Consider the following 26,586-nt stretch of genomic DNA (forward strand, 5'->3'; position numbering starts at 1 on the left):
CCCCAGCCCGTTATGTCTGTGTTCTCCCCGTGCTCTCTCTCCTCCTGTCTGAACCTCTGTACTTCCTGTTTTACTTTTCCCGTCTCCCGTTAGTGTTGCGTTCACTCCTGCCGTGTCTTGTTATGATTATCAGTGTCACCTGTGTTCCCCGTGTGCTCCCACTTCCCTCGTTAACCCTCTGTGTATTTATGTCTGCGTCTCCCTCAGTTCTGTGTCGCGTTCTCCCTCATGCTGCGTGGATTTCCCTGTGTCTCTCTGCAAGTGTTAGTTATTGTTCCCAGTTTAAGTTTTGTATTTCTTGTAATCTGCCTTCCAGCAATAAAGCTGTGATTTTGAGTTTATCCCCTGAGTCCGTGAGTTTGCATTTTGAGTCCTCATCCTGCCTGCCACACAGCGATCATGACAGGAACGCTGCATTAACCTTGTAAAGACTGTTATCAGCTACACAGCAAAATCGCTAGTGTGAAATTAACACTGTGAGTGTTAAATTTAACACTAGAAAAGTGTCTATATGTGTCCACTCTTTTGAGTGTTAAATTAACACTTTTCAAAGTGTTATATTTTTAACAATGAGCTAGTGTTATTTTGACACTGCACAGAGTTAAAGATTAACACTGAGTAACACTGACCAGTGTCAAAAATATTCTACACTGGTGTTAAGTGTTAAAAATTAACACCGAATAGTGTTGGTGGTACTTTACACTAGCCCTGGTGTTTAAAAATTCAACTCTGAATAGTGTTAATTTTCTAATACTAACACTAGTGTCAGTCAAATCATTAATACCACCAGATTACAATAAACTCCCATTAATCTCTGATATCTCTACTGCTACAATTAACCCCTAACATCTACCCATTACAAGACATTAACGTTCCAAAATACTTTGTATTCAGATAGACCACAAGTAAACAAGTTATACAAAATTACAGTATGGGACAATGTACATTTTGTCATCAGTGCCATTTGAAAATTGCCTATCATGAGGTCTATAGTACACCAGATCATCTACAGAGATCAGTGCAAAGACATCTAATCCATCCTCATTAACAAATGCATTTAAGTGGTCATTGAAATATACTGTTGAGACCTTACAAGTTAGAAGATAAGCATTGCAATCTCTAACAATTATATTGACAATCTTATTGAACAAAGGCATCTCACTTGATACTTGAGCAAAAACAGAGCTGCACATGTTCAGTATTTGCCTTTTTCCAACTGGAACCTGTGTAGTTATTGTCATGGGATGAGCCACATTTACAGGCTGTGAAACAGAGGTTCCATCGTTAGGTACAGGCTCAAAATTATTGATGACCTCAGAGTGAACACAGTCTCCATGTGCTCGGAATAAGTGCCGCTTGTAACCAGAGTACGTGCGAAAGATAAATGAACATCCAGGCTCTCCACAGGTCAAACGTAAAAACCTTCCTGGGTACAAACCATGCTGGAACTTCTTCAAATGTCTGAATAACACTGAGCAACTTGTGTGGTGTATCTTGCAAATGTAACAGGTGAACATTTCCAGTCAAAGTGCTGAATAGTGGATATTTTTAAACTGTACAGTGAAGACTTCCTCTTGTTTCCCTGACTGTCCTTCAAAGCTGCCAACATCAATGCCATACACGGTGGTCTGGATGAATGTGTAGAAGTTGTCCAATGCCTCATCAAAGGACACGGCAAATAAAAAATGTGCCTTGAAAAGTTTTGCCTTGTCAAAAAAACTGCATCTCCCATCTGTGTCACACAGGACAATGTAGAAACTCTGGATGATGTTCTTTCTTTCTCCAACACACAGGACGAATGGCTGAGTGGGGCCAGCCTTAGGAAAAGCCTCCGTGCTACCTCCCACCTGAGGGAGAGAAAGAAACCAAGTGATTGACATTAAACAAAATTGATAATCTGATGTTGAGGCTTTGCTGCTGGAAATTATGACAATATTAAAATGTTTCACTCCGCGCGCACAATTATTTTTGTTTCAATGTGTACATTTAGTTTTAATAGAAACAATGACATGTCAGTCCTGCAACACCAAGCCTGTCTGCGATAGATACATCTGCTGCAGGTTGGATCACCTTGCCATCTTAAAATATCAGCCCTTGATATTTTGCATCTGTTCTCATCAAAAGAGAAATATACAAATCTAAAAAGCACACATACCTTGATGAATTTCATTAGGTGGTGAGCAGCATCTGATGTGCTAATCTTTGAAGACGTCCTTCCCTTAGATGTTGGAGTAACAAGTGAAGCAGCAAAAGATGGCAGCCGCCTCGCAGTCCCAAACTACAGAATAGGAATTAAGATCATCACAATTACTGTCATTTAAAGGACCCCAGCAGCCATTTTTTCCACGTTATGTAATACCATGATGACGTCTTAGACACCTGATAATTTTTCAACTACCAAACCAGCGCTTTGGTATAAAAATCCATTTCTAGAGACTTAAAATCTTCTGGCCACCAAGTGAAGTAGATATCGAGTCATAACAATAGTAAGATTATGTAACTTTTTTGTGTTCAAACTACATTAAATGTCATTTCAGGTTTAACATGTTTGTAAGCTTATTTTCATACCATACAGAAATGAACAGAAACCCAATGTGATTTAGAAAATGGACAGCTGTATTCCAATTTGTAGTAAAGGTTTACCAGTATGGTCCAGTGATATATTGTGTTGTGGGAATTAAGCAAATGCTGTAAAGGCATGCAAAATCTACCATTTCCAACTTACACTTACCAGCCTCGTCAGAGTAACGCTGTGCAGAAATGAGCAGCTCATCCAATTCTGTACTCTGAGACAGATTTTTGCAATCTTTGATGATCCTTGGCTTGAAGAATGTTGGCCACTTTGCAAGGAACTTTGCAGACACTTCCTGCCCAACAAACAGTATTGTGAAGTCTTGGTCAATCTTAAACACAAAGTGTAACAACAGAAACAACACTTTAACAAGAAAACAAACAAAGGAACCACAAAGCAGTCATTAAATCATTTTATGCCTTACCAAGCCAGGTGTATCCAGAAACCTTGGGAAAAGGTCCAGGACAGCAGAAGCTGTGGCAGGTTCTTGAACCACTTTTTGCCTATGTTGAAATGTCACCTTCATATTGTCTTTGACATGTTTCATGTCAGTTGAGTGCCTCTTCCTTGCATTTATCACCTCACAACGGCCTCACATTTGAACACAAGTTGCGAAGAGTCTTGGGGCTGTCTTGAAAAGCTGACTTTGATTACTTCATCTCTTCTCAGGAACCAGCATATCACCACCTTCCAAGAGTAAAATAAGGTCCAGCATATAACACCATTTCTTTGCAAAATATCTAGCATGTCTAGTCCCTTTAGACTGAGCCTAACCCTTGTATGGTGTTCGGGTCTGTGAGACCCGTTTTCAGTTTTCCTCAAAAGAAAAATTAAACAATTAATTATTTTTTCAACCTGAAATTCATTGGCTTTGGCTTATTTTCTGTGAAGAACATAAATCCAAACTAATTTTCAATGACCTCATACTGTACCTCCCCCCACGCATTTACATTACATACAAGGTGTTCGGGTCCACTGGACCCAGGTCTAATAAAAGTGTTGAAAGTGCAGGTCCTGTGTTCCCACACTCTGTCTTCCTTTCTGGTGCTGCTGATAGTGTTTTCTTCCCCTCCTGCTCCGCACAAAGTTGCCACATTGTTGAAAATTCAACTATCAACACCGTCTGCTCTTACATCTCACACATTTTACCCTCTTTCTTGAGGGATCCAAATTTTATTTTCTCATACCCTGTCCCACCTGCAAATTAGGGGCATAATGCTGTAAATAAGACTTTGCCAGTGTGGTTCCTTATCACAACTGATCAAGATGGCAAAAGATTATCTGCTGCGAGGGCCATCCAATTGATTTTGGAAGAGAGAGAGGGGCTTCGGATGATGATGTTGACAAAGAGGTTTCAGAATATTTCACATTTCTGAAAATTCAGAGTCTGACAGTGACTTTGAAGAAGAGGATGAGGTTGAGCACCATTTAGTAACAAAACGAAGACGAGTACCCCATCTGCAGCCAGCTCCAGGACCAGAACAAGCCCACCAGACAGCAAGTGAAGAAATATGGACGTCAATAACTGGTGAAATTGAATGGTCTTCTTACCCAAGAAATGAGCCACCCTGCAGAGCTGTTACTGTGATAAGCCAGGGCCAACACGGCTGACGGTTACTCATGTGCAGGACATCAAGTCTTCATTTGAGTTTTTCATCCCAGATTCCATCCAGAAAATTATTCTGGATTGCAGTAATCTAGAAGGAAGGTGTGTTTTTGGAGAGAGGTGGAAGGAGATGGACCAAATTCATCTAAGAACCCCAAAGGCCTACTTTGGGGTTCTTATCCTTGCAGGAGTTTTCAGGTCCAAAGGGGAATCCACAGAATCCCTGTGGGATGCAGAAACCGGCAAGAACCTTTCCGTGCATCAATGTCTCTGGAAAACTTCCACAAAATTTCCAGGATTATCCGTTTTGATAACGGACACTACAGACCAGCTCGACGGCAGTGAGACAAGCTAGATGCCATCAGGACAGTGTGGGATAAGTGGGTGCACCTCCTCCCTCTGTTTTACATCCCTGGGCCTAATGTCACCATTGATGAGCAGCTGATCCCATTTAGTTATGAAACATATTGCTTCACGTGTAAATGTGTTGTGTCTTTCCACTCACTCCACTTGATTACAACTGATTTATTTTTTTATAACATTTTATAAAAAAAACAACAAAAAAAAAAAACGAGAAGCACATTAATTCATAAATGTGATCTAACAAAGGTAAAGGGAAAAAATTAACCATGTTTGCTGTTCATATGGCTTGTAATTGGGATGAAGTAAACATCTGTTGAGTAATTTAACATAAAATTGTTTAATAGTGTTAATTTGGAAAGCCAAAACTCTAGCGGGTCCACCAGACCCATGAACACTGGCTGAGTAACAAAAATATGAACACCACACAAGGGTTAAATTAATTTTGTTAAGAAAAAACATCCTTGGTCCATTTTTAAGTAGTACAAGCTGTGTAACATGACTGCAACACAGTATTGTCTCAATTATCGCAGGGGTTAGTAGGAACCATATTTCTATTTTATTATTTTTATATATTTTAAGCCATAAAACCCCTCCCCACTCTCTAACAAACCCTAATATAACCCTGTTATTCATTTTTAGACTAGAAAATGCTTAATGTACCACAAACAAAATCTAAAAAAAAGAAAAAAAAAAAGAAAAATACCTACTGGCTACAGAAATGCGCACTATGATGAAATTCCCATAATTTACAAGATGTAGGGGCCATTATAGTTTAAAAATACTCCCAGGTTACCCTTAAGCATCCTAGTTCACCTAAGGAAGGGTCTCAAACTTAAATGAGCTGTCATCTCATTGGAGGGCTACTTCAAAAAAACAGAAACCACAAAGAAAACACCCACAAATATTCCTGACAATGTAGCGTTTGGTTTGTTCGTTTTTAAGTTTCAAATATTGTATAACAAGACAAAACTGCAAATATGAACACCCCCCCCCCCCCCCCCCCCCCCCTCTCACTCTTAACTAACCGATGCCTTTAATTGAACTACCAAATGAACACAATGGTCCTCTCTTTCTGGTCAGACACTTTGCAGCACTTCTGCTGTAATTTTGTTCATATTTAACAAAATAAAAATGCAGAAAGAAGTGTTCACATTAGTTTTTGACTCTCACTGAACTAACAAAGCCAATCAAACCATATGTTTGTACTCTCTTGTTACCTCGGCCAGGTCCGCGGCTCTGAACCGTGGTAATGACACCTCTGGCTAATACGTCGGGTTGTCGGGCTTGTAACTTTACTGTCAGCGAACACAGTGTACAGTCGAGTCTTAACAGCTTTCTTACAACCAGGCACTCATTTTGGCGGCAGTGGTTATTATTATATTTACATGCTTTCTTCTTCCATTTCTCCTCGGTAACAGCTCCTACTTTCTCCCTCTCTCGCGCTCAAACACACAACGGGAGGGGCAATTCCACGTTCTCCCTGCAGCACGGACTACGCTGCCTATGAGGGCCCGTAACACTCTGCCCTTATTGCCTTCATATTAAATCATTTTTGGCTAATGACAAAAAAAAGTCACTTTAAGGGCCAAATTGCATTATACTTCTTCACCTCACCTGACGTGGGCCGTAAGTGGCCTCTGGGCCGCGTGTTTGAGACCACTGACCCTAAGGCTTTAGCAGTTTAATTTGAAAATAAATAAAAGGCATTTAATAAAAACTGTGACATATATTAACAAGTAATATTCATTACAGTCTGCCAACACCCAGATTATGCTAAATGAATATTAGGAAAGAAACTGGTACTTTGCAGAGTTCTAGCTAGCAGTAGCCCAGCTTAACAAAAACAGTTAAAATTCAAATATGACACTTAAAGATGATGTATTTTGATATAAATACTATTTTTTTTACTAGTTATCATGTTACTTGCTCTAACATCAATCTAAAACTTAATATTTGACCGAATAAAACTTACCGCAGCAGCAAGAAAAAATGGCGACCGAAGATTCTGAAATGCGAAGCTCCACAGGAAATGAAGGTGTGGTCTAATTTAACACCCACAGTGTTAAAATGCAGTAATGACTAAAATCCACACTAACACTTTTCAGGAATCAACTCCCGATGTGTTATTTTAACTCGATTAAGTGTTGAACTAACTCGGAACTCTGTTGAATTCTGCTAACACTGAAAAATCAATACTGGCATTTTTGCTGTGTATAAAGTAACTACTGTACTGAAATACATCACTACAGAAATGGCTACTGCAGGGACAGTTCTCTGTTCAGTTGACCTTGAATTCGTCTTAATCATCTGTGTGACCAGCCAACGGTTCTGGACAGAGGCTTCAAGCTGATACAGTCTGGTATCTGTAAGAAACCACAGCAGACAGGTAAACAGAACACTTGGATCATCCTTCTGACTGAGGTCACCTGCATGTTATGATCAGCATGTAGAAAGTGACCTGAAACAGAAACTGATCACCTGAGCCACCAACCGCTTACAGAGGACGAGCTGAAGCATGTTAGTGTCACACAGGGACATGGAGTTGCTTGTGGTTCTGGAAAAGAGATGAATAAAGTAGATTACAACAAACAGAAAGAAACAACAACTTAGCGTCAATTTACAAAGCAAAGCGTGACTGCCAGCACATCAGACATGCTAACACTTGCAGAAACCTACAGACCTGAGCTGACAAGTAGAACCATCACTCAATAACACAGCAAATCCATGACAAATAAGGAAAAGCAGGAACTACATGTTAGATTAGATAAAACTTTATCAATCCCTTGGGTGGGTTCCTCCGGGAAATTCGGTTTCCAATTAGCACAGCACCGAAATATACCATATAGACACATATATACATACAGAGACATAGATAAATAAAGAGTATACAACGGGATAAATAGAAAAAATAGGGATAAGAATACAAGGGAATTGCACATTTCAAGTATTAAAGTCTATTGCACCGTTGGATATTAACAAAAAGTATTGCACAGTGAAGTGAAGAGGCACTACAGCTTAGTTGTTCCCCCCTCCTTTGTCCTCCTGTCTCCCCTCCCTCTCCCCTCCAGAGAGGAGTTAAACAGTTTGATGGCGTGTGGGACAAAGGAGTTTTTAAGTCTGTTAGTTCTTGTCTTGGGGAGAAGCAACCTGTCACTGAACAGACTCTTCTGATTGTTTATGGCCGTGTGCAGAGGATGCCCAGCATTGTTCATAATGTCCAGCAGTTTCTTTAATGTCCTTTTCTCTGCCACTGTCACCAGAGTGTCCAGCTTCATGCCGACCACAGAGCTAGCCTTCCTGATCAGTTTCTCCAGCCTGGATGAGTCCTTCTTTGCTGTGCTGCTCCCCCAGCACACCACAGCATAGAAAAGGACTCCAGCAACCACTGACTGGTAAAACATCCTCAGGAGCTTCCTGCAGATGTTAAAAGACCTCAGCCTCCTGAGGAAGTACAGTCGGCTTTGGGCTTTTTTATACAGGTGCTCTGTGTTGCATGACCAGTCCAGTTTATTGTCCACCCACAGCCCGAGGTACTTGTACTTGTTGACCACCTCCTCCCCCTCTATCTGAACCGGCAGTGGACCTTCTCTGGACGTCCCGAAGTCCACAACCAGTTCCTTTGTCTTTGAGGTGTTGAGTTGCAGGTGGTTTGTGTGACTCCATGCGACAAAGTTCCTCACCAGACTTCTGTACTCCTCTTCCTGATCATCCCAGATACACCCCATGATGGCCGTGTCATCTGCAAACTTCTGAATGTGGCATAATTCATAGTTGTAGCAGAAGTCAGAGGTGTACAGGGTGAAGAGAAGAGGGGACAGCACAGTTCCCTGTGGTGCTCCTGTGCTGCTGACCACAGTGTCAGACATGATGTCCTTCAGCCTGACGTACTGTGGTCTGTCAGTGAGGTAGTTGGAGATCCAAGCCACCAGGCAGGGGTCCACCTCCATCCTGTTCAGTTTTTCCTGAAGCATACAGGGCTGGATGGTATTAAAGGCACTGGAAAAGTCAAGAAACAGGATCCTGACTGTGCCTTTTCCCCCATCCAGGTGTGAGTGGGCTCTATGCAGGAGGTACAGGATGGCATCCTGCACTCCGACATCTGAGTCTGACAGCTGTGGGGAAGAAGCTGTTCCGGTACCTGGTGGTCTTAGTCCGGAGGCTCCTGTAGCGCCTCCCAGAGGGCAGGAGGGTGAAGAGTCCATGTGATGGGTGACTGGGGTCTTTGATGATTTTCCCAGCCCTTTTCAGACACCGCTTCCTGTAGATGTCTTTTATGGCAGGAAGTGGTGCTCCGGCGATGCGCTGGGCAGTTTTCACGACCCTCTGCAACGCCTTCCGGTCCGAGGCAGAGCAGTTCCCGTACCAGACTGTTATACAGTTGGTCAGGATGCTCTCGATGGTGCAGCGATAGAAGTTCACCAGGATGTCTGAGGACAGGTGGTTCTTCCTCAGAGTCCTCAAGAAGAAGAGGCGCTGGTGAGCCTTCTTGACCAGCTTGGAGCAGTTGGTCGTCCAGGTGAGATCCTCGGAGATGTGGACTCCCAGGAACTTAAAGCTGCTCACACACTCCACAGCCGTCCCCTTAATGTGGATGGGTGGATGTGGGTCAGCATTCCTCCTGTAGTCCACGATGAGCTCCTTAGTCTTCTCGGTGTTAAGCAGCAGGTTGTTTGTGTCGCACCACTCAGCCAGACGATGCTCCTCCCTCTAGGCGGCCTCATCGTTGTCACTGATGAGGCCAATCACCGTGGTGTCATCTGCAAACTTAATGATGGTGTTGGAACCATCAGCAGGTCTGCAGTCGTGGGTGAAGAGGGAGTAGAGGAAAGGGCTCATCACACAGCCTTGTGGTACACCGGTGTTCATTGTGATGGTAGATGAGCAGTGGTTATCCAGCCGGACATGTTGGGGGCGGTTGGTCAGGAAGTCCAGTAACCATTTGCAGATGAGGGAACTGATGCCCAGGTCTGTCAGTTTCCTGAAAAGAAATGGTACAAAGGTTCTTGGTTATAGAAAAGGTCATTTTGAAAGAAGTCAAGTCATCAGAAATTAGCAGTTCATCAGCTTTGCAGTTGAAAGGAATAAGTCCAGAGCAGCAAACTAGGTCCAAAGTATGGTGCTTATTATGAGTAGGAAAGTTATTTGTTGTTTAAAGCCACAACTATCGAAGCAGGATGAGAAGTCTTTGTATGAGAGGATGATCACTGCTATCCATATGATTATTAAAGTCTCCCAGAAGTATGGTATTTGGGGAAACAGCTATGTGAGTCAGCAGATCAACAAAGTCACTTATGAAGACAGAATTAGACTTTGCAGGGCGGTAAATGATAGCTACAACAGTTGGAACAGGTGCTGAGAGTTGACAAACAATGGATTCAAAGGAATTGTAGACAGGTACAGACAGCGTGACTTTCCAGTTCTCACGATAGATTACTGCGAGACCTTCACCACGGCCGCACCCACGAGGTTGGCAGGTGTACAAAAAGTGGAGTCGTTGAGCTGCGAAAAGTCATTGGGCTGTTGCCACATGTCAGTCAAACAGAAAAAGTCAAACTTACGATCTGTGAGGAGATCCAAGATGAGATGACCCTTGCTCGTAAGGGAGCGGCTGTTAAGGAAGCCAAAGTTGACATCGGTGCTGTCAGACTGGAGAGAGGTATTTGGTGACCTGGGCAGGCTGGCTAAAACACTGTGGTCAACATCCCTTTCGAAGTTCCGTGAAGGGTGACGAGACCAGAGGGACCGTATTGGCTTAGAGTCGTCATGGTGAAAATTCCGACGAGAGTCCCGGCGAATGTACTTTCGGCGAGGGAGGAATGCGATAGCTGTGTGGAGATAAAGCGCAGCCGGCGGTGGAGCAGTTAGGTGAAAGCGGAGTCAGAGAAGTTCGTCAGCTGAGTATTGGTAAGTCCAGCACTAGGTCGGTAGACCAATGACCTGAAAATCATTGGAAGCCCTTGTTTATGGATTGATTGTTGGGTTTTGGTTTTCTCTGTATGTATTATTGTAGGGTCTACCTTACAATATAAAGCACCTTGAGGCAACTGTTGTTTTGATTTGACGCTACATAAATAAAATTGAATTGATTTGAATGGAATTGAATTGGATTGCATTAAACTGAATTGAATTGAACATGAGTAGAGACCTTCATCAGACTGGTGGACGTTAATTATGATGAGCTCTGATTTAGATTCAGATCCAATACAACTTCCATCAATGAAGAAATGAGCTGTGATGATGTATACATTCACCTGTCTGCAATGCAGAACAATATCACAACAGCAGAGGAGTGATACTGAGGGGTGATGAAGAGCTGCTGACTGGAAGACATTCAGATTTGTTAGTGAGCAGGAAATATAAAGACTCATGTGAATGTTGATGACTGAACTTGTTGTGTTTCGAATGCTTTTTCAGAAGCAGCAAAGTGGGCAATGAAGAAGAACAGAGACCATAAGAAGACCGTATCCTAGAGCACTAACAAGTTCAACAAAGTCATTAAAAGCTGCAATAAAAACGTATGTACTGAAAATAAATCACAATTCTCAGAATCTTATTGACTATATGAAAAGGATGAATTAAGGATATCTGCATACACAGGAAAATGCTTCCTTACTGCATGTGCAAAGGTCTTGTGACATTCATCAGCACTGTCCTCTCTGATGTGACCCAAAGAGTCTGGCTCACAGAATAATAGGTGGAACTTTCCCACTCAGAGCCACAATTATCCACGCAGGTCAGCAGTTGACCTCAGATGCATATCTGTGGACTGTGGGAGGACATGCAAGCTCCTCACAGAATGCCCAAACACGAACCTCTTTTAAAAAAAAGTTCAAATCAAGCTTGATCGTCTGCAGATGGAAGCATGATGCTGCAGTAGATTTCACAATATTCCAGTAGAAGAAGAAAGATGGGGCTTTAAGCTCACGTACAGTAAATTCAAATTCAAATTTTATTTGTCACGTACACAGTCATACACAGTACGATATGCAGTGAAATGCTTAGACAACTGCTCGTGACCTAAAGAAAAAAAAAAGGAAAAGGCTATGAATAAGATAGGAAATAAATATGAAAAAATTAAAAAGGGTAAATTTAACTAGGAAGGAATAAAATATAAAAAATTAAAGTTAAAAATGAAATAACTGTACAACAGAATACACAATACACAGTATAGAACTATATAAGAATGTATGAAGAAATATAAATATATATATACACAATAACAGCAGCTGTACAGTACAGGCAGACACCGCTCACACTACAGTTATGATACCAGGCCTCTAGTTTAAACTAGTGAATTTAGGGCATTTTAAAATGAAAATATCAGGACATGATCTTAGCGGGTATCACATTTACAATATGTTATGTTTTTTATTTGGTCCTCCTCACTGCCCATCATCAACATGACTCAGAGACACTGAAGAAAGTTAGCACCCTCCAGGAAGTAAACCAGATTGAAAGACGTCATATTTTACCTTTAAAGCATTTAACAGTCAACATGATGGTGAGCTGAGGCACTGTGGGCGTGGCGAGTGGCTGGCTTAACATTCATTTAACAGTCTTAATCACATATCATCCCACTGATGAGCAGGAACATCTACTAGTGTGCGTTTTTTCTACTGACTGCAACCCTGTCATTGTGCTGTGCCCTTCTCCATAAGTCAGGGTTCCTTTGAACAAAGACTTGGACATGAGTATGTTTCTGGTGAGAAACTTTAATTGTTTATGATTACAAAACAGAAACAGTGTAATACACACACAGTCACAGTTGTCATGTCTGAAAATACAAGTCATTGCAGAGCTGCAGGAAAACCTTTAAACGTCCCAAAATATTTTACTTAAAAGCATTGAAAAAAAAAAAACCACGAAGTGCTGCATAATAAGACCAAACATGTAAAATCACAGGCCGACAGTAAAGATACAACAGCAAAGACACATCCACTGCTTTTATGCTGGTTACTGGAGCTTCAGGGGGGACCAATGATGTCACAGAACAGCAGCCAATCAGAGACAGTAGGATGAAGGTCCTCCATAAGGCAGAGTGCGTCCTCACTTTCCTGTTCAGAGACAAACATCAGCGATTTCAGCTCGGATCTGGTGACCTTTGACCTTTCCTAACACACACATGTATGTGCTCTGTGACTCAGCTGACACACGTCTTACCTTTTAGCTTCCTCCAAAGGAGCAGAACTCAAACCAGAACCAGGAGAACCACAGAAACCAGACCTGACATGATGGAGGCTGTGAGAGGAGGGCCAGAGGATGGGGACCAGTACCAGTACCAGGATGAGCTTTTACATTAGGAGGAGGATCTGTGGGAGGATCTGTGGGAGGATCTGCAGGAACAACGACAAAGATGGTTCAGTCAGTTTATTATCTGGTCAGTTCATCAGTTCCAGTAGTCTGTGGAAGCTTCCTCACTGATAGACAGAGCTGTCTGAATTCTTGAAAGACTAAAGAAAGGATCTTCAGGTTACACTGAGGATACACTGAGACTATCTGTCATGAAAGTCTTTATTTATGGACTTTATCAGGCACAGGATGGAGAGGAGTGCAGTGACGGTCTGGGCGTACCCATCTTCTTCTCTCATCCCAAGACCGCAGACAGAAATCAGCATTATAGAATAAATGAGTTAGATCAGGATCAACTGCAGACGATTGGAACGAGGGATTCTGCCTATCCTGAGTCCTCTCCTATACTGTACTCACACACATGACTGCAAGCCTGCCTACAATACCAATGGACAGGTGTGTCAACTGTGGTGGGCCCGATCAGCAGAGGAGATGGTCTCATTCCAAACAGACTCCCTGCATCTTTCACAGCAGCAATGAGATGTGCTTTTCTCTGTGGTTAAACCTTAGTGACTCACATTTATATTTATATTAAATATTCTCCTCTTGAAAGAGAAACATGGGCCTGAAAAGAAACTAATGTTCACATCTGTCAGTCACAACCTGACACTGAGTCTCTTTAGTAAATCCAGCAGAGTTTTAAAGTCAAATAGAGGTTTTGTGCCACCACAGTGAAGATGGACTTCTTTGTTCCTTCTTTAACATTCCAACCTTTGTAATGATGGGATAATTTTCTCTGGCTGCTCTGTTTATGTGACCTGAATACATTAAGAGAACATGTATCGATAAAGTAAGATATAACCTACCACCTTTCATTGATCTCTATGACATTTCTACTAAAGTCCAGGAAAAGAGGTTGAATAAGAAAGATCATTGCACTGACCTCTGACTGTCAGCCTGCTTTTAGGAGACTGATCAACACCAGTTGAGCACGAGTAGAGACCTTCATCAGACTTCTGAACATTAGTGAGAGTCAACTTTAATTCAGGATCAGATCTCATTTTCTCACCAACTTTATATAAAGAAAAGTTCCCCAGATCTTTGAATTGACAAAGCAGGATCTCATTACTTCCTGTCCACACAGGAAATGAAGGGGCCTTCAGGATCAGAGAACCAGCTGACCAACAGAGACACAAACAGAGTGATACAGAGACATACTTCCACCAACACACAGAGTCATACAGACACAGCTGGAACATCTGTACCTGAAACAATGATGTTGACTTCATCACTACGCTGCCCAGATGAGCTTTCACAGAAGTAAGCTCCATCAGAGGGGTTACGCAACTTGAGTTGACACAAAGACTTTATAATAACAAGGCCTTCAGCTGCTCCACACCTCTCAGTGAGTGCTCCTGTGGTCCTCTTCACTGTCCATTCATCAACTGTTTTTCCATCACCATCAACACAAGTCAGAATCGCTAGAGCACCACCACTGAAGAACTGCTTGTGATCTGGAGTTACACTCAGACAGATACACAGACAGAGTAAATGTATTTGTGTTCTTGTTGGAGTCTCACTGATGGTTTTCACTTCCATCGACTCACCTGCAGAAACAGTCAGTGCAGAGAGATGCAGCACACACACACCTGCAACAGGAGGACAGAGGTCACTGAAGGTCAGAGGTCACTGAAGGTCAGACAAAAAATGTGAGGGTGTACTACGGGGGTGGGGAACTCAGGCTTTGAGACCTAGTGTCCTTGATCTAACACAGCTGATTTAAACAGCTAAGTAACTTCCTCAAGATATCTTGAAGTTCTCCAGAGGCCTGGTAATGAACTAATCATCGGATTCAGGTGTGTTTACCCAGGGGGGAATCAAAAACCTGCAGGACACCAGCTCTCGAGGCCTGGAGTTTGACACCCCTGGTGTACGAGCTTCATTCTCTTATAGTGCGTACAAAAAAAACTGCATGAATCCTGCATGATTCATCAACAGAGGTGGGCATTACCAAAGTAAAAATACTTTGTTACTGTGCTTAAGTGGTAAAAGTGGGCGGGGCAGTAAGTCACACTACTTCAGTATCTAGCTAGCCCTGCTGAAGAGGAGCGAGCATAAAGGGAGTAACGGTTTATTATATGTCAGGTCATTTCAAATGCAGCGTTTCTATGACCACAACAAACATCAGCAAACACACAAACTGTTTGTGTGCAGTTTGTCTCACAGTGTGTTACAGTTAACGGTCCAGCTGCTGTATTTCAAAGAGAGGAAAGAAAGAGAGCTAACGTCACTCAGAGATGGAGAAAGATAAGAAAGAAGCACATGAGAGGCCGTAGAGAGCTTAGATTTAAAGAGAAGGACTGCTTAGTGTGATGTCATGAACTGGAAATGTAAACAAGCCATGATTTTAATCACATATTGGACCTGTATGTGAAGATCTTTCATGTTGTCAAACAAAGTAAATTATACTTAAATCCAGTGTTGGGAAGGTTACTCTTAAAATGTATTCCACTACAGATTAGAAAAATGCATGCCCCAAAAATGTATTTTGTAACGTATTCCATTATGTTACTCAATGTGAGTAATGTATTCTGAGTACTTTGGATTACTTTATATATTATCATGCGTTTTATAACTGCATGAATGTACTATTGCTGTGAGATATATTACTATTACTGAAGGCTACTCGCCATACCAATACAAAATAGATGTTTAAATCTTAATATACATGAGTAACAGTAGGTGGACATTAGGTTAGGCTGCACTTTTTGCAGCGATCTGGTATAGAAAACTATTCAGCGCATATATAAAACAGGTGCGCGGCTTGAACCGTAGTAAAGGGACCTCTGGCTAATACGTCGGGTGCCGTGTCGGGCTCGTAGCCGAAAAATAGATTAACTTTGTTGTCTGGGTCAACTTTGTTTTAGACAGAGAGAGGCGTTGAAAGACTGCTCCAACTGAACTTATTGTTTCAGAGGAAAACACGAACACGGTGTACAGTCGAGTCTTAATAGCTTACTTACAACTGGGCTCGTCAGGCTCTCTTCTTGGCTGCAGTGGTTATTATTATATTTACATGCTTCCAGCTCCCGTTTCTTTTTTTTTCTTTTTTTTTTGGATCTTTAGCCATCAGAATTGTTGTCTTAAGGCCAAGAAAGATGCCAAGCGGATTTATTTTACCAAGTGGATCATCATGGCCTTGCCATATTGGTCCATTTGATTGACCTTTATTATAATTATGTATTTATTTTATTTTCGGTTGCTACAAACGGGACAGACATGACTGTGGGATAGGACAGGGAGAAAGAATGAAAGAAAGAGAGGGAGAGAAAGAAAACCAGAGGAGAGAAGAGACGGTGAGAAGGGGGGAAGAATGAAAGAAAAACAAACAAAACACCTGGATCACCTGTATGGAGAAAAAACAAACAGAAGAGAAAGCAAACAACAAAGAGCAACATAATAAATACAGCACCATCACAATAAACTAGCTAGCAGTAGATAACAGTTACACAATATGGGATCTTGTTGATCCCATATTGTGTAACTAGTCTGTCAAACGAAATAAAGTCTGTTCCTTCCAATATATGTTCCAAGTATTTAATTCCTTTACCACTCCAATCTGAAATGTTTATCATATTATTGTTTTGTAATATGTCAGGGTTGTTCCAGATAGGTGTACGTTTGCTTTGGATTAATGAAGACTCTGTCGTTTTTAGAAACTCCCACCATGCTGTCAGAGAAGAGCTGATGTTGATGCTTTTAAAGCATTCATGTCGTTTGATGTTTGAGCTGATAAATGGTAGGTCTCAAATTTCTAGGTTATTACATAGTGCCTGTTCTACATCTATCCAAGGTTCATCTAAGAGGGTGTGTTTAAACCATCTAGAGATGAACTGAAGCCTGTTGGCTAAAAAATAGTGATTAAAGTTAGGCAGATCTAATCCTCCTTTATCCTTGGTCCTTTGTAGTGTTTTTAAGCTGATACGTGGGGGCTTATCTTTCCAAAGGAATTTAGAAATATACGAGTCTAGAGATCTGAACCAATCTTGTGATGGCTTATTTGGGATCATTGAAACTAAATAGTTCATTTTTGGCAAGACCATCATTTTTATAGCGGCGACCCTTCCCATGAGTGATATGGGTAAAGATTTCCATCTACCCAGGTCGCCTTCTACTGTCTTTAAAAGTGGGATGTGGTTTAATTTAGTTAATTCTGAAAGTTTAGGGGAGACATTAATACCTAAATATTTTATATTTCCACATTGCAGTGGGGAAGGAGAAGAATTATGGAAGGAGCAATTAATCGGAAGAACTGTTGATTATGACCAGTTAATTGAATAATCTGAAACACTTGAGAAGGAATTTATCAATTCAATTACCCCAGAGAGATTGGTTTGAGTTTTGGAGAAAAAGTAACACATCATCCGCATAAAGGCTGATTTTATGTTCTACATTCTTACATTTTATGCCCTTAATTACTGAATTCTGTCTGATTGCTGCTGCTAGTGGCTCAATAAAAATTGCAAACAGTGAAGGGGAGAGTGGGCATCCCTGCCTGGTGCCCCTCAGGAGAGAGAAGCTGGAGGATGTCTGGTCATTTGTTCTGACACAAGCTGTTGGGGAATTATATAATATTTTTAATCAGTTTATGAAAGAGGATCCAAAACCAAATTTGTGTAAAGTTGCAAATAGAAATTTCCAGTTAACTCTGTCAAATGCTTTTTCCGCATCTAAAGAAAATATTATGGTTTCAATGTTTTTACTGCATGAGTAGTCTATTAAATTAAGTAATCTACGTGTATTTGTTGATGAGTGCCTACCTTTCATCAAACCAGTTTGGTCAGGATGAATTAAAAGGGGCGTAATTTTCTGTAATCTTTTTGAGAGAGCTTTGCAGATTATTTTAAGGTCTACATTAATAAGGGATATTGGACGATAGCTTGAAGGAAGGAGAAGAGCTCCCATTTCTGCTCGATGAGAACTAATTTTCCACTCTCCTTTCTCTCCCTCCCTCGCTCACAGACACATAACGTGTATGGCGGTCCATTCTCCCTGCAGCACGGACTACACTGCCCATGAGGCTACATCGTTTAGGGCAATGCCTGTAACACTCTGCCTGTTAGCTTAGCACAACAACAACAACAAAAAGCCTCTCTCTCTCCCAGGAAAAACACAGTCGCAGAGAGAGCGCATCACCCTATAACCACGGCAACCGTAACGCTGCCGCCTAGAACAACAGAACGTAGCTGTCAAACAAAACCCAAACAGTCCTGACCCGCCACAATATGAAACAGGAAAATACCAATAATCCATTTATTTCAACAAAGTAACTGTATTCCAAATACCACCTATTTAAACGGTAACTGTAACGGAATACAGTTACTCATATTTTGTATTTGAAATACGTAACGGCGTACATGTATTCCGTACACTGCTTATTTTATGTACTTTCAGTAATATGTGAAAATCATGGGTAGTTTAGTGCAGAATAAACAGGTTAGCTTGCAGTGCTGTAATGAGTTATTTAGTATTTCTTGAGCCAGTGAGGGTCAGAGGTCACTGAACAAACTGCTCTTCAACATGGAAGACCATTACCATCCTTACTGCTGAGGCAGCAGAGCTCCTCGTCCCTCAGACTGATTCAACCTGGCTGCCATGAAGAAAGCTTAAGGAAGTCCTTCCTGCTGTAGTCTATAAATCTAGATGGTGAGATCAATTATAGGCCAATCTCCAACCTTCCTTTCATAGCTAAAATCCTTGAAAGAGTAGTTGTCAAACAGCTAACTGAACATCTGTGGAGGAATGGCTTATTGGAAGAGTTTCATTCAGGTTTCATCACAGCACAGAAACATTGAAGGTTACAAATGATCTTATCTGATAGTGGACTCATGTCAGTGTTTTGAACGGGTTATAAAACAACAGTGTAAGAACAGTTTCATGGTGTAAGATGCCAGTTTTGACAAGTACAGACTAGTGTAACGGTCTCATCCTTCTCTTTCTCTTTCTGTGTCCTTTTCATTAGAAACTGTCAATCCCACCCCCGCATCACCCTGACTCGTATCATGAACAGGCTTGTGTCCACATGAACGTGCAGACTTTCCCCTTTGAAAAACAAAACAAAAAATTTTTTTTTAATATAAAATACACCAAAACGATCTCCAGCACCGTCAGATGGAGGTGCTGGTCAATGAAGCCTCTAAACAGTAAGTCAAAAATAGAAATCAATAGAAATAAAGGCACACAGCTCTGATGCATAAAGACTTGTGAGCAATGTTCCCCGCTGTTCACCACACCTGTTAAATTTTAGAAACTTTCAGAAAATCCAAGCACACAGAGGCTGAACACACATCCTGACACACTGCCAACATCTCTGTGTGTAAAGGAGACACACACACTGAAAAAGCTGCTCCTTCAGTGTGTGTGCTGGATCAGAGGTGAGAAATTCTTCTTACCGTGCAGCAGGATCACAGACAGCAGCCTCATTTTCATCCTCACAGTCCCGTTACAGAGCTCCTCACTGCTTCGGACCTCACCCTCCTCTCAGGAGACTCTCAACAGGAAGCTGTACCACTCTGACAAGAGGCACCGCCACAATAAAAGCTGCCCTAGATATACACCTGTGCCAGTCTCGCTGGGTGCTAGATTGGTGGCTGCCAATTGCTTCACAGATTGAATAGGTTATATGCAGAGAGGAATTTCCCTACAGGGATCAATGATATTATTAATCCATCTAGTTTCATCCAACGTCTTGTGGAGAAGGTGTCCAAGTGCGGAACACGACAGAGATTTTCCCTGGGTAGGATACAACTTTCTTATGCATCTTGATATGCAGTGAAAAAATAAACAATTATTTAAAAAAATGTATTTCATATGTATTTATTCATGTGTCGTAGTCATGGCACATGACCCATATGGAAAAATATATATGTCTTATAAAGTTTGTATCTGTCTTGTGTGAAACTTGTATGAAAAGCATGCAAGAGTGAAAACAGATATAAGATCCCTTGAAAAATTATGTAAATGAAACTTGTATGTTTTGGACAACATATGAAAGTGGCCACTTTCATGACTAAATCATCCATCCATCCATCCATCCATCTTCATCCGCTTTATCCGGGGCCGGGTCGCGGGGGCAGCAGCCTAAGCAAAGAGGCCCAGACCTCCCTCTCCCCAGCCACCTCCTCCAGCTTATCCGGGGGAACACCAAGGCGTTCCCAGGCCAGCCGAGAGATATAATCTCTCCAGCGTGTCCTGGGTCTGCCCCGGGGCCTCCTCCCGGTGGGACATGCCTGGAACACCTCACCCAGGAGGCGCCCAGGGGGCATCCTTGTCAGATGCCCGAACCACCTCAGCTGGCTCCTTTCGATGTGGAGCAGCAGCGGCTCTACTCTGAGCCCCTCCCGGATGGCCGAACTTCTCACCCTATCTCTAAGGGAGAGGCCAGCCACCCTTCGGAGGAAGCTCATTTCTGCTGCTTGTATCCGCGATCTCGTTCTTTCGGTCACTACCCACAGCTCGTGGCCATAGGTGAGGGTAGGGACGTAGATCGACCGGTAAATTGAGAGCTTCGCTTTTACACTCAGCTCCCTCTTCACCACGACGGACCGGTGCAGCGTCTGCATTACTGCAGCCGCAGCCCCAATCCATCTGTCGATCTCCAGCTCCCTTCTCCCATCACTCACGAACAAGACCCCGAGATACTTGAACTCCTCCACTTGGGGCAGGAACTCATCCCCGACCCGGAGTGGGCACTCCACCCTTTTCCGGCTGAGAACCATGGCCTCAGATTTGGAGGTGCTGATCCTCATTCCCGCTGCTTCACACTCGGCTGCGAACCGTTCCAGTGCGAGCTGGAGGCCCTCACCCGATGAAGCCAACAGAACCACATCATCCGCAAAAAGCAGAGATGAGATTCTGAGGCCACCAAAGCGAAAGCCCTCCGCCACTTGGCTGCGCCTAGAAATCCTGTCCATAAAAATTATGAACAGAACCGGAGACAAAGGGCAGCCCTGGCGGAGCCCATCACCCACCGGGAACGAGTCCGACTTATTGCCGGCAATGCGAACCAAGCTCCTGCAACGGTTGTATAGAGATCGAATGGCCCGTAGCAATGGGCCAGACACCCCATACTCCCACAACACCTCCCACAGGACACCCCGAGGGACACGGTCGAATGCCTTCTCCAAGTCGACAAAACACATGTAGACTGGTTGGGCAAACTCCCATGCACCCTCAAGTATCCTGGAGAGGATAAAGAGCTGGTCCAGTGTTCCGCGACCAGGACGAAAACCGCATTGTTCCTCCTGTATCCGAGGTTCGACTAGCGGACGAACTCTCCTTTCCAGCACCCTGGCATAGACTTTCCCAGGGAGGCTGAGGAGTGTGATCCCCTGTATATGACTAAATCATATAAGCCTTTTATGATTCACTATAAGTAAGTCAAATCTGATGCAAGTCTTTTATAGGTTTTTTCTATTTCTTTCCAATATGGGAAGAACTGCAGGCAGTTATCAACATCTCTATGATTATTCATACACTAGTTAGCATTGCTCATGTTAGTGAGATATCAAGACAGACTGTTGCATCGATAAGATTACCTACCATTGCAACATGAAAGCAATCCAGAATTTTAAAAAAGCATGTCAGCTCACAACAAGCTATTTATAGGTTATTTAATTACACCACATTATAGTAATGCAAGTGTCAGAGCAGTCAGAAACCTAAGAAGTTTATTTAACAGTGAAACATGAAGTGTTGGGACTAACGCGTTATTAAGTAATGCGTTACAATAACTACGTTATTATTGTGGTAACGAGCACAGTAACTAGTTATTATGCCAAAACCAGGAACGCGTTACTCGTTACTCGTTACTGGGATTTAGATAGGGTCGTTATTCGTTACTTCGTGTGGTGGCATCGCGGAGCTTCCACAGATTCAGTAACATTAGCAAGTGGTGGAGGCCAGCAGGTGGATGAGAGAAAGGGGAGGCAAGAGGAGAGACCCGAAGCGGCCGCTGGTCCGAGAGTGTCAGGTGAACTGAACTTCAGGTAAGAAGTTATGACCTGCAGTCTCTCTGGGTCAGATATGAACCAAGTTTAGGTGGAGTTTATTTTCGTTGTGCTGACTTTTTCATACTGCGTGCTAGCTAGCATGATGGAGTTTCTATACAGCTGGGTGGTGCTATGTTACTGATGTTGAACTTTATTTTGTTCATAAGGTTAATTATTAGAGTTGCCAACCGTCCCGTAAAAAACGGAATCGTCTCGTATTCAGAGAAAATATTACGCATTTCTTATTGAGGTGAAAAGGAACAGTTTGTCCCGGACTTCAGCTAGAATGAAAAAGACACAAAGCTGGAGTTATTCTGTCGTTACGCTGCACAGCTGCCTCTTCTCTGATTCTCTCCCCCTGCCTCTCCTGTTTCTACTTCAATCATTAAACTGATCAATGATCAGCTGATCGGCTTTTCTCTCTTGTTTGTTTATCGCCCACTTTGCGCCAGAAAGAGGAAACCAGCGGATGTCGCGCTAAACAACAGCAGCACGTTTAAGCTTGATCAGCTGATGTTAGAATTTATTTAATATTAATTTCTAGTATCAGCTGATGTTTGCTGGAGCCACAGCTGTAAACCTGCTGGTCATGATGTCGGTTTGGTTATCTGGTGAGAGGGAAACATGAAGATGAAACCAGGAGATGTCCTTACTGAATCATCAGAGCTGAACAGGTGATGGAGAAACAGGTTTACCTTTTAGGTGACATGGATGAGTTGAAGGGATGAACTGTTTCTGAGAGACAAATAACACCAGGATGCTTTTCTAAGCAGCTGACAGCTGGTAACTGTGCAGGGGCGGGTCTAGCAAAGTGTTGCCAGGGGGCCAGGTAGGGCATTAACAGGGAGAGGGGGGCACGAAGAAATACTTTCTTATTCTCATTTAAAATGTCTCACTTTTAAAAAAATAATTATCTGAGTCTTACAACAAACGATTGATAGATTGATGCATATATACCGTCAGAACAGTGTACATCACTGTCACAACAGTGTTTATTTTCATTCAAAGGCTTTATGATTTTTCCTATAATGATGGGCCAGTCTCTAGTCAAAATGCCCGGGACGATTTTTTTGTCCCAGTCCAGCTCTGTATGCAGCTCATCTGCAGTCTGGTGTTACCTACATCTTCCTATTCAGAAGGCAGAATTCCCGAGTTCTGAGTACAATCGAAAGCACCACGACTGCAGTTTTTGTGTTGGATGTAAAAAGCAGGCTAGGATAGAATCAGGCGTGGGATTTCTCTCGTGGAAATGTGCACATTATCTTTTCCTTTCTATTGGTAGGTGGCACAGTGCACTTGTGGCAAGTAAGCAAGCTAGAAGACTGGCAATCTTGCTGGGTATCCAGTTACGGAAGCAACACATAAACAAGAGAATTCTGAGTAAAACCAAAGTTACTTTCCCTAGTAACTAGTTACTTTGAAAGTAACGAGTAACTTGAAGTAACTGAGTTACTTTTGATAGAAGTAACTAGTAATGTAACTAAGTTACTAATTTAAAGTAACTTACCCAACACTGGAAACATGTCAGTGTAACACGCACTTTTTTAAGGAGCAGGTTCATTCATGATTTATCATATTAAATTATACCCTTTAATTTACCTTTACGTATATTATATACGTAAATTATACCCTTTACAACAGTGAATAAACTCTAACAATCTTTAACCAAGTGATGAAGGCTTCATAAATGAACTCGCAACATGCTTGTTACCTTAAAGATACACCTGACAATTTATTCTGTTGGTTCACTCTTATTTCAAACTAGGTTTCTTACCTTTGATCAATGAACATGGATCTCTGAGATTTGTTGCGAGCAGCGCGTTACTTATTTTGTGTCCCAAAATTTAAAAGTGGAAATTTTTAAAAAGTGTTGCATCTTAGATTTGCTCGTGTTTGTGTGGGTGCTCCTGTGCTGCTGACCACAGTGTCAGACGTGATGTCCTTCAGTCTGACGTACTGTGGCCTGTCGGTGAGGTAGTCGGGGGGTCCACCTCCATCCTGTTCAGTTTTTCCTAAAGCATACAGGGCCGGATGGTATTAAAGGCACTGGAAAAGTCAAGAAACAGGATCCTGACCGTGCCTTTTCCCCCATCCAGGTGTGAGTGGGCTCTATGCAGGAGGTACAGGATGGCATCCTCCACTCCGACATCCGCCTTGTAGGCGAACTGTAGTGGGTCCTGGGCATGTTGTACCTGTGGTCGGAGGAGGTTGAGGAAGAGCCGCTCTAGAGTCTTCATAAGATGTGACGTCAGTGCCACCGGTCGGAAGTCATTCAGCTCATTGGGCCGGTTCTTTTTGGGGACCGGGACGATGCAGGATGTCTTCCATAGGGCGGGCACTCTCCCCAGTCGCAGACTGAGATTGAAGACTCGTTGTAGCGGCTCCCCAAGTTCAGCAGCACACGCCTTTAGCATCCTAGGACACACCTTGTCTGGGCCTGCTGCCTTTCTGGGGCGAAGCTTCCTCAGTTGTCTCCTGACCTGATCCACTGTCACATTGGGAGATGTTTGGGAGGAGGGGGGGGAGAAGATGTCTTGCTGCTGAGAGAGGGATTGGAGGAGGGGGGTGTCATGGTGTCAGGAAGGGGGGGAAGCGAGGGAGGTAGGAGAGTGGGGATTGGACTCTGTAGTGAAGGTGAGGGTGAGGGTGGGGGGGTTGTGGGCTGGTCAAACCTGTTGAAGAAGTTGTTGAGTTCGTTTTCCTTCTCCACAGTCCCCCCCACTGTGCTGTTCTAGGTGTTGTGGCAAAGGTAGGATGATTTGCCACTGAATTTTAGCTGTGAAAGTATGCTTGTAGGTCACATTCACAAAGGTAGGAGGGTTTAACACTTAATTTCGTGTTGTGCGCATGCACAGAAACAACGGGTAGGATGGTTTGTCAGGTAGGATGGATTCCCAGAACAGCAGACTTTATTCACCGTGCCCAGTAATGTTTGCTCTGCAGCAGTCTGAGCGACAGTGAGGTGAATAAATTGTCCATTGTGACATTTCTCCCATCATCCAAAAATGGCTCCATCAGTTTCATGACCACATTCTCTGCCTACCTCTCTCCCTTCTGACGACTGGGGTCATTTGCCAAGTAAGGAAATGCACTGCAGACATATTTGGTCTCCAAATTCGTGGCCATCCAGAACCTCATCCCAAATTTGTCTGGCTTGGTTGCGATATACTGTGTGAATGGACCTTGGTAGGAACAGCTGTTCATCCATGGTCACGTGTTCTCTTGTAGTCATTGTGTGTGAATGTGAGAGTGAATGAATAGTGGAATTGGAAAAAGCTTTGAGTGTATAGAAAAGCGCTTTATAAATGCAATCTATCATTATTATTATTACAGTGATAAAGACTTCTGTTTGTCACCCCAGGAGACAAGTTTCCTCACGTGAAGAAAATATACGAACATGCAGTTTGGGAGAAGATTTACAGTTTTAATGACAACAATGACAACTCCAACAATTATGACCCAGGTGTCGTCTACATATCTGTACCAGTGGCTAGGTACTCTCCTTTTTAAAAAGCCAAGAGACTTTCTTTCCACTTCCTCCATGTAAAGGTTGGCTACAGTAGGTGACGCCAGGGAGCCTATGGCACATCCATGTTCGTGTCTGTAGAAAACCTCGTTATATTTGAAATATTGTGGAGGTAAGGCAGAGGTCTAACAGTGTGCCATTCTGTTCGGGGGTGAAGTTGGTTGTAGCAAGGTGTTTTGAAATGTTGTAAGTGGCTGAGTTCATGCTGCTAACAATGGGTCTCAGTGGAATACCTTCAAGCAGTATGTAATTTAATTACTTTTTTGCCATAGTAATCCCTTGCTTTACACTTTACTGGATTGCAGTACTGCCCAACTCTGGTAATGTCAGGTAATAAGTCAGTGCAGAGCTGAAGGAAAACTTTTAAAAAGGAAAGTAGCACAGCAAACTCTCCAAATACACACTCCCTGCTTTTATAGTGGTTACTTGAGCTTCTATTTGAAACTAGTTGAAACTAGTTAATTAAGGACATTTTAAATTGAAAAGATCAGTCAAGGTTAAAAGAAATGATCTTAGTGAGTATCATATTTACAATGTGTGTTTTGTTTTTTTATCGTATTCAGTCCTCCTCAGTGCCCAACATCAACACATCAAGAACGTTAGCACTCTCCAGAAACTAAAACCAGACCAAAAGATGCAACATTTTACCTTTTAATGATGAGGTTCAATGGGCGGTTAAAATTGGCCTCAACTGGTCAGAATGCAAAATCGCAATCAATCTGTTGCTGTATATCACGATTTATTTCATTCTTATCAGTGATAGCATAACATTCATTTAACTGTCTTAATCACATATCAGCCCATTGATGATCAGAAACGTCTTCTAATGTTTCTAATAGAGTTCAAATATTGAGGGTGAGCACAAAAACTACTATGGTCCAGAAGAGCTTCGGTCAAACAATGGACACACGCGTGGGGAGATGAACACTGCATACCGACAGCATCGATCTCCGCCCAATGATACACAAGCAGTTGTTTTTATAACATCAGGGTATTATTTATGACGCCCCCTCATGTGTCAAAGCAGATACAATACATGGATATGCAAATGTTCTGTTGATGACTTTTGACACATTTAAAAGGACATCTTCTCCGTCTCGAGGCCAGGTGCTTCCTATTAATCTTCTAACTCTCGCTCATCTCCTGGAACAAACTGTCCCTTAGGCAGACACAGTTTTGC

General features: G+C 42.5%; 1 protein-coding gene across 1 annotated transcript in view; it reads right to left on the reverse strand.

Annotated features, from left to right (window-relative positions):
• Positions 1–19,326, reverse strand: part of LOC147333602 (uncharacterized) — a 38,506-nt gene extending 19,180 nt beyond the window's left edge. The window contains exons 1-5 of the mRNA XM_086286398.1: positions 19,283–19,326; positions 14,096–14,479; positions 13,774–14,007; positions 12,702–12,874; positions 11,415–12,595 (exon numbers count right to left, since the gene is read on the reverse strand). Coding sequence (XP_086142524.1) covers positions 12,705–12,874; positions 13,774–14,007; positions 14,096–14,479; positions 19,283–19,319 — 825 coding nt within the window. The 5' untranslated portion in view covers positions 19,320–19,326 and the 3' untranslated portion in view covers positions 11,415–12,595; positions 12,702–12,704. Of the gene's footprint in view, positions 12,596–12,701; positions 12,875–13,773; positions 14,008–14,095; positions 14,480–19,282 lie in introns of the transcript that reaches the window.
• Positions 19,327–26,586: the final 7,260 nt, after the last annotated feature.

Source organism: Aulonocara sp. 'chitande type north' Nkhata Bay, linkage group LG3 (assembly GCF_057382095.1).
Source record: "Aulonocara sp. 'chitande type north' Nkhata Bay isolate Kocher_YH1m ecotype deep benthic linkage group LG3, A_spYH_male_GT1.1, whole genome shotgun sequence".
NCBI classification, from domain to species: domain Eukaryota; kingdom Metazoa; phylum Chordata; class Actinopteri; order Cichliformes; family Cichlidae; genus Aulonocara; species Aulonocara sp. 'chitande type north' Nkhata Bay.